The 14,321-nt window shown below is 42.9% G+C and overlaps 1 protein-coding gene across 3 annotated transcripts in view; it reads left to right on the top strand.

Annotated features, from left to right (window-relative positions):
* LOC134877828 (myosin-10) overlaps positions 1-14,321 on the top strand; it is a 57,598-nt gene that overhangs the window by 27,651 nt on the left and 15,626 nt on the right. Inside the window, exons 5-17 of one of the 3 annotated variants that reach the window (XM_063903487.1) lie at positions 2,089-2,191; positions 2,615-2,644; positions 6,171-6,263; positions 7,222-7,285; positions 7,524-7,622; positions 8,471-8,614; positions 8,707-8,802; positions 9,728-9,846; positions 10,270-10,422; positions 10,869-11,042; positions 11,410-11,583; positions 13,312-13,426; positions 13,943-14,005. In XM_063903487.1, coding sequence (XP_063759557.1) covers positions 2,089-2,191; positions 2,615-2,644; positions 6,171-6,263; positions 7,222-7,285; positions 7,524-7,622; positions 8,471-8,614; positions 8,707-8,802; positions 9,728-9,846; positions 10,270-10,422; positions 10,869-11,042; positions 11,410-11,583; positions 13,312-13,426; positions 13,943-14,005 — 1,427 coding nt within the window. The remainder of the gene's footprint in view (positions 1-2,088; positions 2,192-2,614; positions 2,645-6,170; positions 6,264-7,221; positions 7,286-7,523; positions 7,623-8,470; positions 8,615-8,706; positions 8,803-9,727; positions 9,847-10,269; positions 10,423-10,868; positions 11,043-11,409; positions 11,584-13,311; positions 13,427-13,942; positions 14,006-14,321) is intronic. The other 2 variants (XM_063903488.1, XM_063903489.1) reach the window with 2 other exon arrangements.

Genomic DNA, 14,321 nt, shown 5'->3' with positions numbered 1-14,321 from the left:
AATGTGGCTCGAGTTTACGCTGTCAAGGAAGCGCTGTTGCATAACGTGTTTCAGATTCAGAGCAGCTACAATACTGGCTTCCAAAAGGTAGTCGAGTACATGTATAACATATTACATGAAAATACTCAAGGAAGGAACCTGAAATTGTACTTAATTCGCATCCTTTTCAAAATAAAAGCATGGTTCGTGTTGAGAGAAGTTGACCTATCACTGTAAGACGTTTTATATTATTAGTATTATTTTCATTACAAAGGCATCAGTTGGGAGTATATGATGAATACAATATGTGGAAATAAAAACAGATGAAATAAACCCTTGAAAGAATCTCAAAGTCAGAATAAGATGATAGATCTTCATCACTTCAGAAAACGACCCTTTTTCTATTCCAAATTTTGCTGCTATAAAACTACATTTCCCTCCTGAAATCATAAAGTTAACTTCTCTTTGTGCATTACAAAGATGAAGGACCCCATGGTCTCAGAGCTGTTTCTGAAGTCTGCCTCAGGATAAAAACACGGCATGGACTTTGAGACAAACACTCTTAATCCAATTGAAATTCCATGGACATATTTCACATACTTCAGAATTAGAGAAGCTTTCGAGTGGTTCAGCAGTAATGGTTCCAGAATGACTTCAACAGGAGCAGGACAATAATCAGTTCCTGGGGATCAATAGTTGTGTGAATTTACACCAATAGAAAAACCTGTGTCCGGTCTCATTGGATGTCAGGGTGAAGGAAGCCGATGTGATTAGGCTGTGTCTATACGCTTCATCCCCAGGAGAGCAGGGAGTGGCCGTGAGAACTTGTAGAAGCTCTCACTTAAGTTGAGAAACGTCTGACCGGGTTATGAGAGTGTGTTCAGCAGCAGATGTGAGTCAGGAGATCCATATTCCAACGCCTCCTTTCCACGACTCAACACTTTGTTTATGTTTTCCATGTGCAAATGGTGTCTGTACTTCTTTGGTACCACCTCAGTCAAGGTTCTCAACCACAGAGAACTGGTTGTATCGTTGGGAATGGGGCCTTGTTCATTCCTATGAAAGTCACACATGAAGCTACAATGGCGTGACACTGGAGGACATAATCACTCAGACTTCAGGATTTTCCCTGGATCTTTTGCCATCATCTTCACCCATTGGGCCCATCCTTAAACCCTGCCGCCCATTCTGAAAATCTTGCCTCCCAGTCTTAAGCACTGCCCTCTCAATCCTTACACACAATGCTCTGACTGTAAAGGTCAAAAGAAAACAGTAAATATTGCACTGAATTAAACAAGAATACTCTCAATTAATAGCAACGGTTGGTCTTGAGTTAAGCTATATTAAAAAGCCAATACCAAAAGAAGGATACTACAGGGTCCGTGGGTTAAACGCAAATCTAATAAATAGCTAGAACGAAGACCTTTAAAAAACAAAAGGACCAGTGCAGAGACTTTGAAACTGGGGTGATGCATGCTCTCATTCTGGTCCTCTATAATACTTATGCAGCTTGTAGTGGAACTTTATTCCTCCACCACTAAGTAGAGCATCAATCGTAACAAGACATCAAGCCAAACTGGGTCTATTTGACCTATATCTGCTATGTGTTTGAGGGCTCGCCCATTGGTGCAGCAGCAGTGGTCTCTGGGCATCTAATAACCAGCTAGACTAAAGCCACCGGTATGTGGATGTAGTGTTGCTGGACTGGTTTCCATGTTGGTTGTGGGTTCTGTGGGAGCTCTGCTTGAACACAGCTATCATTAGAGAGCAGAGCCTGGAAACTCTGGCACTCAAACCACAGCGCTCTCCAGTAAAAAAAAAAAAAGACCAGTGGACGGATTTAGAAAACAGACCAATGGACGTCAAAATTACAAAATAAGAGTCTATTTCAAAACAAGAGTCTATTTCAAAATAAGAGTCTATTTCAAAATAAGGGTCTATTTCAAAACAAGAGTCTATTTCAAAATAAGAGTCTATTTTAAAACAAGAGTCTATTTCAAAATAAGAGTCTCTTCCAAAATAAGAGTCTCTTTCAAAATAAGAGTCTCCTTCTTCAGTGACTACAGTTGCTCTGTGTAAACCCATGCTGTTTGCCCTCGTTGTTTCCAGAGGAGAGTCAGGAGCCGGAAAGACGGAGAACACTAAGAAGGTGATCCAGTATCTGGCCCACGTCGCCTCCTCACACAAAGGACGCAAAGACCACAACATTCCTGTGAGTTCACTTCCTCCTCTGTCCTCAACAAGCCTCCTCTCCTCCCTCCTTTTCTCTCATCTTTCCTCGGCTCCTCATCTCTTCTTGTCTCTCATCTCTAGTGTCTCCTCCTCTCCTTATCTCTTGTCCCTCTCGTCTGTCCTCGGCTCTACTCTCCTCATTTCTTCTTGTCTGTTGGTTGTGTTCATATTTACAGTTAGATAAGGTCTGTTTCCCAGTATTTACTTTGTTTTACTCTCAGCTAGAACGTGTTTTACCCAAAATGTAACTGTGCTAGTTTTGATATTTAGCTGATATTAAATGTGTATTAATCCCCTGCTAACCTAGGATATCTTCCCTCCTGCTTCTCGTCATCCACACCCGTGTTTCCTGTTGCTTGTGACAGGTTTTTAACACTTGCATTTGTTTATCCGTAACAAACAGCCCGAATCTCCCAAAGCATTCAAGCTCCAGGCAAGTGTTTACCCGGCTTCCTCCTAGAAACAAAGTGTGGTCTGTGCATGTGCATGCCCTCTGTAAATCTCGTCCGATTGTGTAATGACGCTGACGGACTAATCCAAGTTCCTCTCTTCATGAGGAATGAGTTTGAGTTGGTGCATGATTATTTAAGAAGCCAGTGAAACAGCATGCTTATGACCCCTTGTATCAGCAGTCTCTCAGACCAGGTGGCTAATGAGACGTATTTCAAAATGTTTTCTGAAATAATCCAAAATCCAATGGGAATAAAGAATTGGCTTTTTGCGCAGGGAACCAGGGAGATGCTGCCTTCAGGGTCGGCAAAAACATCACAACTGCAGCATTTATTTGTTATTAAAACAAGTCTTCATGCATTAGGAACTCGGCTCAAAGAACTTACAGTTCAACGGTAACCATCGCATGTGTAATATGAGAACCAAATGTACACTTTTAATCACAATTAAGTCACAAACTAGCAGTAAATACCGATCAATATCTATGTGAACGTGCTGCTGATACAGGCCGTCGTACATGTAATCAGACAGAAACATAGAACTGAATTGAATAGATCAGATCCCATTGCCACCGATACTCAATCCAGCTTTTTGAGTCAGTATCTGCACAACATTTAATATCAGTATCTGATTGTTGCATCCACATCAAAGTTTAAACAACTTAATGATCAAATCTTTCATAGAATGCACGTTTTCCTTTGCATGTGTGTCGTTTGAAGTTAATAATTCATTGGCTTTTTCCATTGCATTAGCTGTGATCATTTCACTTTCAAAACATCTGGCCTCTGCAGCGCTGTCCGACACCTGGCTGTTGTTACATGGAAGATAAACCTGGTTCTGCAGATTTAAATTCACAGTGTTTTGCCCCAGAAGTAACACACACTGCTCTAATTTGACACCCTCTACAGAACATGATATTTTCCAGCTCATCTTATCGCAGTCTGATTTATCCAGATGCTTTTGACTTCCTGTTCTCCCTTAAACCAAAACCCGATGTTTCTGTGTCCTCTCTACATTTAATAACTAAAGAAGCAGAGTCTGAGCTGCGACCTCTGACCTGCAGCTTTGAGCGTGAATGCTAGTTTAATGTTCAGTACCTGTAAATGCTCCCCTGACCTCCACACCGCTGCGTTGCATTACCTCTGAGCGGAGGCCAGAGGAATGTGGTAGCAGGGATCCAGGAAGACAAGGTGGTGAGGTTGGGAAGGAGGTGAAGTATCGGAGAAGAGGTAAAGCAGAGCAGAGGGGTCCAGACTTTCATATTTTCTCACAGTGATAAGGAGTCATGAGACTGTTAAAGGAGAACAGAGTTGGTCAATAGAATAGTGCAGGAATGAGTCCTAAAACCCTGAAATGAGTCAGCATTTCACCACTTCCTGTTCTCTGTACTAGAAGTCAATGGTTTTTTGAATGTATTTTGGGCTTGGCTGACACTAAAATACATCAGTGGACAAATGAGCTGACTAAACTTAATCAAGTTTGTACGTGCTGTACTTCCTTTATATAGGGTGACCAGACGTCCTCTTTTGCCCGGACATGTCCTCTTTTTATGTCCTGTCCGGAGCGTCCGGGGGGGTTTTATAAATTCATGAAAACGTCCGGTTTTCACAGTTTTTCATGGGACCATTAAGCATGTACTTAAATTGAATGGCGCTTTGCACAGAAGTCTACTGTACTTAGACTTCCCCCCCAACAATCGCAAGTGTCCTCTTTTTCGCCACCTCAAATCTGGTCACCCTACTTTATAGCCCAACATTAGCCTCCTTTAGCTTAGCGGTGGAGACGTGAAGTCATGTGACCGTGCTGTAGTTCCTCTATAGCCCAACATTAGCCTCCTTTAGCTTAGCGGTGGAGACGTGAAGTCATGTGACCGTGCTGTAGTTCCTCTATAGCCCAACATTAGCCTCCTTTAGCTTAGCGGTGCAGACGTGAAGTCATGTGACCGTGCTGTAGTTCCTTTATAGCCCAACATTAGCTGCCTTTAGCTTAGCGGTGGAGACGTGAAGTCATGTGACCGTGCTGTACTTCCTTTATAGCCCAACGTTAGCCGCCTTTAGCTTAGCGGTGGAGACGTGAAGTCATGTGACCGTGCTGTAGTTCCTTTATAGCCCAACATTAGCTGCCTTTAGCTTAGCGGTGGAGACGTGAAGTCATGTGACCGTGCTGTACTTCCTTTATAGCCCAACATTAGCCTCCTTTAGCTTAGCGGTGGAGACGTGAAGTCATGTGACCGTGCTGTAGTTCCTTTATAGCCCAACATTAGCTGCCTTTAGCTTAGCGGTGGAGACTTGAAGTCATGTGACCGTGCTGTAGTTCCTTTATAGCCCAACATTAGCCTCCTTTAGCTTAGCGGTGGAGACGTGAAGTCATGTGACCGTGCTGTACTTCCTTTATAGCCCAACATTAGCCACCTTTAGCTTAGCGGTGGTGACGTGAAGTCATGTGACCGTGCTGTAGTTCCTTTATAGCCCAACATTAGCCTCCTTTAGCTTAGCGGTGGTGACGTGAAGTCATGTGACCGTGCTGTAGTTCCTTTATAACCCAACATTAGCCTCCTTTAGCTTAGCGGTGGTGACCTGAAGTCATGTGACCGTGCTGTAGTTCCTTTATAGCCCAACATTAGCCTCCTTTAGCTTAGCGGTGGTGACCTGAAGTCATGTGACCGTGCTGTAGTTCCTTTATAGCCCAACATTAGCCTCCTTTAGCTTAGGGGTGGTGACCAGTGGGTTATTGATTTCCAGACAGGAACAGGAAGTGGGCAAATGCCGATACATTTTTTGGTTCATGACCTATTCCTTTTTTTCTATGACCACTTTGTTCATTAGCTAGCCCTTCTGTCTCTTCTAGGCCAGTTTCTGGAGTCCCTGATTCGCTGTCTATTTCTGTCCTCCCTGCACAGAGGAGATTATGTCATGTGTTGGGGAAGTGGAGGGTTTTTGGGTGTGTCCAAACCACGTATCTATCCAGGCTTTGAGATTTGGGAGGACGCCATCATTACCAGAGTGGTGGTGCAGTCTTTGCATATGTTAAAATAAATCCTCATAGCCACAGGAATGCTAAGCTAACCGCTCACTGTAGGAGGGCATGTGTGGAAGCACTCGCTGAAGTTTCACTTGCGCTCTCAAACTGTTTGGTTTTGTTGGCCCGTTAGAGTTATCGAGTCCCTCTGACAAAAATCACACTGTAGTTCTGTTTGCTCAAGTAAAGCCAACGTGATAAATGATTGTCAGATATTTATTCAGCATTTTATACAGTTTACAGAGGTGGAAGATGATCTTTTGCATGATACCGCAGTGTAGAAATACTCTGTTACGAGTCAAATCCAGCATAATATATATACTCTTACTTTTCACTTTGATTAAATAGGTTTAAATTAACTTAATTGATCCCAATTTGTGAGCAGCATGTAAGCAAGGCATTGCACATGAGAAAAGTCCAATACATGATACCAAATGTAATGGATGTTTGCTAGATGGTTGGCTCTCTTACCTTCTTGTCTTTCTCCACAGGGCGAGCTGGAACGACAGCTGCTGCAAGCGAACCCCATTCTCGAATCTTTTGGAAACGCCAAGACAGTGAAAAATGACAACTCGTCTCGCTTTGTGAGTCCTCGCTCCCTGTTTATTTTCTTTGTAAATCCACTTTAAATCAGTGCAGTTTAGACTTGCTTTGAAAACTACCCATTTGTAAAACGACATCTTTTTGTAGGAGGGGTTTTTCTCTCATACACATATCTAAATAAATGATGTATTCTTTGAAGCTTTTGCCTTAACAATTGCAATACCGTCAATAATATGTGGAAAAAATAAAACCACTCTGGTGTCTTTACAGGGCAATATGGCGCTACAGCTAGCAGCCGTTAGCTTAGCTTAGCACAAAGACAGGAAACAGTTAGTCTGGCTCTATAAAAAACTCAAAAATACCATTTATTCGACTTTTTTAAATTAAATACAAACTGTAATCTGTCCATAGATTTCACCTGAAAAATTACAAGTTTTTCAAGAGAACTTTTCCTGCACTTTTTATGTTCTGTCAGATCGGATCTTGCAGAGATACGTTTCAACAACTGCAGCGCTAAGCATCTCAGATTCTTGCATGATTAAGCAAACATATGGCCGAGGTTAACCGCTGCTGTGTTCAGTCCTCATGAATCACCGTCTGAACACCAGCACCAGACACATGCAGGCACACACACTTACACACACACACACACACACACACACACACACACACACACACACACACACACACACACACACACACACACACACACACACACACACACACACACTTACAAACACACACATTCACTGTCAGGAAACCACACACATGCCTCGCATTCTTTCTGACCCGGTAATCTGGATTTTCCTAATACAGGCGTTCTGTTCTCCGCTGTGTCGCCTGCAGAAATGACATTTAAAATGTAGAAGAAATGACTGATGAACACACACACACACACACACACACACACACACACACACACACACACACACTTTTGTAATCAACTGTAATCGACTTTGAACAACTGTTTTTAACATGGTTGCATCTTGTTTCCTGCAGGGGAAGTTCATCAGAGTCAACTTTGACGTCACGGGCTACATCGTGGGGGCCAATATTGAAACTTGTATCCTTATTCCTGTGATAAATACCACAAATAGAGCCTACATCTCCGTTCTGCTTATTCCCAAGACAGAGCTAGAGGGCCCTGAGCTCTCACAGAAGCAAGTTTTCCATGTCTGGTTTATTTAAGATGGCGAGGGAAATAATTGCTCCTCGGGATGATATGTCTTTAGTTGTAACACTACAAATAATTACGTTTTCGTGTTGTAATTTCCTGGTCAGTCCTTAACCTTTTCTCTAAGATCTTCTTGAGAAATCGAGAGCCATAAGGCAGGCGAAGGATGAGAGGACCTTCCACATTTTCTACTACCTGCTGGCAGGAGCTGGAGAGCATCTCCGAAGTGAGTAGCTGTTAAAATGGTGTTTTATTGTAAGCGGACTCTGAAGGCAGTACCTCCCTGGTTCCCTTCAAAAAATCCAGTGAGATTCCTCCATTGGATTTTAGATTATTGCAGAAATAATGTTCAATAGGAGGCTAATGTTGGGCTATAAAGGAACTACAGCACAGTCACATGACTTCACATCACCACCGCTAAGCTAAAGGAGGCTAATGTTGGGCTATAAAGGAGCTACAGCACGGTCACATGACTTCACGTCTCCACCGCTAAGCTAAAGGAGGCTAATGTTGGGCTATAAAGGAGCTACAGCACGGTCACATGACTTCAGGTCACCACCGCTAAGCTAAAGGCGGCTAATGTTGGGCTATAAAGGAACTACAGCACGGTCACATGACTTCACGTCACCACCGCTAAGCTAAAGGCGGCTAATGTTGGGCTATAAAGGAACTACAGCACGGTCACATGACTTCAGGTCACCACCGCTAAGCTAAAGGCGGCTAATGTTGGGCTATAAAGGAACTACAGCACGGTCACATGACTTCACGTCACCACCGCTAAGCTAAAGGCGGCTAATGTTGGGCATAAAGTCTGACCAGTGGACAGGAAGTAGTCAAATGCTGACTTATGACCAGAAGTAGGACTCATTCCTGCACTACTCTTTAAGGAGCAATGGGGTTTCGAGTTTGTGCTCCAAGCTAAAGGAATCCTATTTAAATCAGCAGCAGCCAATGAATCTTCTTTCCCTCGTTAGCGCATTGTTTCGTGATGTCGCGGATCGTCTTGACGTAGCATAGAATGAGATAGAGCAGAATGTAAATTAAAATGGACTGTCTTTCCTTTTCCTTCTCCAGCGGACCTGCTCCTAGAAAACTTCAGCAACTACCGCTTCCTGTCCAACGGAAACATCACCATCCCCGGGCAGCAGGACAAGGATAACTTCCAGGAGACTCTGGACGCCATGCACATCATGAGCTTCTCCCACGAAGAGATCGTCTGTGAGTAGTGCTTCCACATGTGTTCCAGTATTCTGCATTCCTTTTCCCTCCTCTTGCCATCACCTTCTTTCCCCTCCGTATTATCCTGACAGCTCTGTTGAAGGTGGTCTCTGCCGTGATGCAGTTTGGAAACATCATCTTCAAGAAGGAGAGGAACACGGATCAGGCCTCCATGCCCGAAAACACAGGTAGATATTAAGCTAAAGTAAACACACACACACACACACACACACACACACACACACACACACACACACACACACACACACACAGTGGGTTTATGTAACAATAATATGCAATGCAGAAATTATTACCTGGTGTCCAGTTTAGCATAAAGCCGGTCTTTATTTAACAATAAACAGACAGTAAAGGCATTTATTTGACCTTATTATACCCCAGTGAAACCCAGTTTACCTTCTTAACCACTCCTCCGCGACCCGACCCCGGAAAAGTGGAATAAGACGGAAGGATACCAGACAATTTCAGCCCTTATCTATTACATTTCTGGTTTTATAACAATGAATTGACATGATATTTGTTGGGAATCAGGCACAAATATCCTATATATATACATCTGTTGTCTTGCTGTTACTATCAATAGACACCATCAGAAAAGCTGCAGTGCTAACTTACAGTTACAGCATCAGTTGCTCCTCGCTTGTGATTCATAAATCCAGGAAGTGGAATGACTGAGACGCTTCCACAACAACAACAACAGGTGGTGGAAAACATTTCCACATACGCACTCACCCGTTCACTGTGAGTGAGCACACGCTGCATTAGGAACATGATGACACTGAGGTGATGAAGGGATTATACGTGTCCTTATGTTGAATCACCTCAGCTCCATCAGGCCACACAACTCACTGATCATGCAGCGTTTCCAATATAGCTCTCCAAATCTTTACTCTACATACTTCAGCTACAGAAACCATTAACCATGATAGCCATGGACAACAGGAAGTGGAGGAAGACGTTGTTCTTCCTGCAAATTAAGCAACAAAAACCTTGTTCTGCTCCCTATGACACAGCTGAAAACCCATTTCTGCTTTGTTAATTAAATCTGGAGGCATGTAAGGTATAAGTCACCTGCTTCCCCCCCCCCCCTCTCAGTGGCGCAGAAGCTCTGCCACCTACTGGGGATGAACGTGATGGAGTTCACCAGAGCCATCCTCACCCCGCGGATCAAAGTGGGACGGGACTACGTTCAGAAAGCACAGACCAAAGAGCAGGTGAGGGAGCTGTCTAAATCTGAAAGAGGTTTCCATTACATGTTTATTTTAATGTCTGTGCTTTGATATCGTTGTGTTGATTTAGATAATCAATCATCAGAATCAGAATATTTGTATCCTAAAGGGGAAATAGGGTTCCTGACAGTTGCTCCATTTAAATGGAATATATATCTGTGTAAACATTAGAGGTTTAAGTAAAATGTGCAATAAAAACATTAAATTAAATATAAAAAATACATTTATATAAATATTAGGAACTAGGGAAACAATATACTGTTGCCCCATTTTAAAATAATATAAAATATGTGGTGATTCAAATATAACAGAAAGGTATTAGTCTGATGCAAACAAATCCTATTCCTAAAGGTCCAATCAATGTCTACTTATTATTCTTGAATCTCTCACCCTGTATTTTTTGCTCAGGCTGACTTCGCAGTTGAAGCTCTGGCGAAGGCGACGTACGAGCGTCTGTTCCGCTGGCTGGTTTACCGCATCAACAAAGCTCTGGACCGGACCAAGCGGCAGGGCGCCTCCTTCATCGGCATCCTGGACATCGCCGGCTTTGAGATCTTTGAGGTGAGGATGGTGGTGCTTTAATAATCCCCATAAAACCAAACCAGCTTCTAGAGTTGTAGCTCTTTTATACACGGATGAGACAGAACCTGATCATTCGAACTTCTCTTAGGTTATTCAGTTCACAAAAGGGCCATGTTTAGAAAACTAAGGTCTGTTTGGTTTTGGAAGCCTTTCATCAGATGGATATTTCTGGGTAGTTAACATAGACAATGCCTGAAAATGTGAAGATAGAGCTGGGTTACAGTCTACATGAAACAGAGATCTCATTGAAGAGGAGTGGATCATGTTGGATTTCATTAATTGGGGTGTTTAGTTTGCTGGTCATGCTTCATTTTCCAGTGTAATTGTGCAGTTTTATGTCCAAATATCTGCAAGATTACTGACATTCCCATTAGCTTTGCTGGACATGTCACCATATCTAATTTCTGCTTTTCGCCTCCTTTCAGCTGAACTCCTTCGAGCAGCTGTGCATCAACTACACCAACGAGAAGCTGCAGCAGCTCTTCAACCACACCATGTTCGTCCTGGAGCAGGAGGAGTACCAGAGGGAGGGCATCGAGTGGAGCTTCATCGACTTCGGCCTCGACCTGCAGCCCTGCATCGACCTCATCGAGAGGCCGGTCAGTGACTTCAAAGGATTTATTTGACGTATGCACAAAAGCTATTTGTAGTAGAACATCTGAAGACTCAGGATTCTCCAACAACAACATAGGATATACTTAAAAGGACATAAAATAGAAGGAGTTAGAATAATGAGAAAATAATCGGACATTTTTAAAACTCGACATTTAGGAAAGAATCGAGAAATGAAAAAAAAAGTGATAATTTTGAAGAAATAGTCGGAAATTCCAAAAATGGTAGCCAAAATTTGTGGCGGAAGAAGGACAATAAGATGAAGTATGTTGAATACCAGACTGTGTGTGGCTTTGCCAGTCACACAGAATGAAATCAAATATCCTGTATTTGAATCGGCTGTTCTCTCCTCAGACGAACCCGCCCGGTATCCTCGCTCTGCTGGACGAGGAGTGCTGGTTCCCCAAAGCCACGGACAAAACCTTCATCGACAAAGTGCTGCAGGAGCAGGGCACGCACACCAAGTTCCAGAAACCTCGTCAGCTCAAGGACAAAGCCGACTTCTGCATCCTTCACTACGCAGGGAAGGTACGTACTCCAGATTTAAAGTAAGGGTCCCCAGCGTTTAGAAACAGCTTAACCAACTTGGACAATATTGGAGTAGTTTTGGGGGTAATTGAGGATGCTGAATCCATTTCCAACCTTTAACAGGATGCAGAATAGCAGTTTTTACTATAAAATGGCCCTATTTGAACTCAGTGTTCCAATTTGAAGAATTTTGAGTCGATTTTGTGCACCTAGATTGATTGATTTGACAGATTGCTCGACCATTCTTTTGTATTCAACTATTTTTAAATGTTTCAAGCCATCTTAACAAGATTGGTACGACCAATAAGTTACAAATAATACAGAAATCGAGGAGCAAAACTGTTTAAATTAAGCTCTTTTTTACAGCCGTTTCTCCGAGGCACAGATTTAGCTCCCCTGCTGGCTCTGTAACAGGTCACTGCCTGAAAACAAAAGCCCAGTTGTGGCACTGCTGCTGAAGGAAACCCACATCTGGTTCACATTGGGGTGAAATTGCTTCTATAGTGCCATGTGGCTGCATAAACAACGGTGTTCAACTTTCACCTTTTTTGAGGTGATCGGCGATCTGTAAAGAGAACATTCCAAAGAGGATGAAGCTGATATCGTCCCAAGAGGTGCATTCATTAATTTCTGCATTTTTTATGTGAAAAAAGCAAAGAGAATCGTCTCCAAACATCTGAACCTGAGTCCTGCTATGACAAACAGGTGAAAAAAACCTCAAATTCGGCTCAATATCAAGAATCCAGTCCTCACAACTAAAGCCAGCATTAAATCTGAACTTCATCAAATAAACCCCGCATGACTGAGAGATACTGAGGAGGAAAATAACTGCAGACACCAGTGAGGTGGCTTTTCCAGGGTTCTGATGAAACCCATATGGAGATCCAACATTCCTCTGCTCAGGTTGCAAACCTTGGCAATTACTTATTATGTCTCGATGTAATCCAACAGTCTTCAATCTGTAGTACGTTTGAAAAACACGTCCAAGAAAAAGTCATCTTCAAGTTACAGAGACTAATTCAATCAACACCTTATGGTCAGGTTGGACCGTACTGGTCTGTCAGTCAGATGTAATGTGGAAATAATATAAAGTCTTAAAGGAAAGACTTATTTTCATATAACCAGATGTTAACGTCTCCCTGGTTCCCTCCACAAAAAGCCAATGCGATTTTTCTATTGGATTTAAGATTATTGCAGGATAATCTCCACATATTAACACCACTGTGATTTCTGAAGTAAAAAGCTAACACTAGGGTGTAAAGGAACCACAGCACGGTCACATGACTTCACGTCACCACCGCTAAGCTAAAGGAGGCTAATGTTGGGCTATAAAGGAACTACAGCACGGTCACATGACTTCACGTCACCACCGCTAAGCTAAAGGCGGCTAATGTTGGGCTATAAAGGAACTACAGCACGGTCACATGACTTCACGTCACCACCGCTAAGCTAAAGGTGGCTAATGTTGGGCTATAAAGGAACTACAGCACGGTCACATGACTTCACGTCACCACCGCTAAGCTAAAGGAGGCTAATGTTGGGCTATAAAGGAACTACAGCACGGTCACATGACTTCACGTCACCACGCTAAGCTAAAGGCGGCTAATGTTGGGCTATAAAGGAACTACAGCACGGTCACATGACTTCAGGTCACCTGTAAGACACGTTGCTGCAATTCACCTGCTGAAAGCCACCCCTGTAACACCTGTGATCTGTGTGTTCCTGCAGGTGGATTATAAAGCGGATGAGTGGCTGATGAAGAACATGGATCCTCTGAACGACAACGTGGCCACGCTGCTGCACCAGTCAACGGACAAGTTTGTGGCAGAGCTCTGGAAAGACGGTGAGACTCTCGGACTGTTTATATTTGGTGTGCGGGAGCTCATGGTGGTCATGGAGTTTATAATCCTGCAAAAGTATATTCTGCAGTATGAATTAACACAGGAGAGGTACACAGTGGAGCTGTGATGACACATGCTGGTGTGAATGTGTCATCTAATGTAACACACTTTCCATTTAGGCAAAAAAAAGATGCGTAAATTAAAAATAACTGGAAATTAAAAATAGATCAGTAAATAATAATAAAATATATAGAAATAAAAAGTAATATTAAATTATTAAAACATAGATTGTGGATCTAACTCTGCTTTCAGGATATGCATGTATTCTTTTTTCCCCTCCTACCTCTAACCAATGAAAGGTGTGTGTGTGTGTGTGTGTGTGTGTGTGTGTGTGTGTGTGTGTGTGTGTGTGTGTGTGTGTGTGTGTGTGTGTGTGTGTGTGTGTGTGTGTGTGTGTGTGTGTGTGTGTGTGTGTGTGTTTCCTATCTCTCTCTCTCTGTGCGTCTCTGCTGCTGCAGACATTCAGACGTTTCAGAGAGCCTCTTTCTATGACAATGTGTCGGGGCTCCAGGAAGCTCCAGGTGAACTCTTAGTAACTCTTCTTCACCTCCTCCGGCTGCTCCTCCTCATCCTCCGTGTTGTCCTGGCTGCACTGTGCAAACCTATAAACAAAAGCCCCTCCCCTTATGGCTGTGCATGGCTGTAAAGAAATAACACATTTCATCTTAGTGAAAATATTCCAACAACTTGAAGGAAAGGCAGCAGCGTGCAAACATGAACAGTGATAGAAGAAGTGCTTTGTATTTAGCTCAAAGTGCTTTTACCAAACAATTTGGATATGCCATCAATTCTGCAGCCCGTTATTGGCTTTTCTCTACATCCATGTGAATCTCACTT

Source organism: Eleginops maclovinus, chromosome 16 (genome assembly GCF_036324505.1).
Source record: "Eleginops maclovinus isolate JMC-PN-2008 ecotype Puerto Natales chromosome 16, JC_Emac_rtc_rv5, whole genome shotgun sequence".
NCBI lineage: Eukaryota > Metazoa > Chordata > Actinopteri > Perciformes > Eleginopidae > Eleginops > Eleginops maclovinus.
The sequence above is the reverse complement of the archived record's forward strand: the minus strand, read 5'-3'. Positions and strand labels throughout refer to the sequence as shown.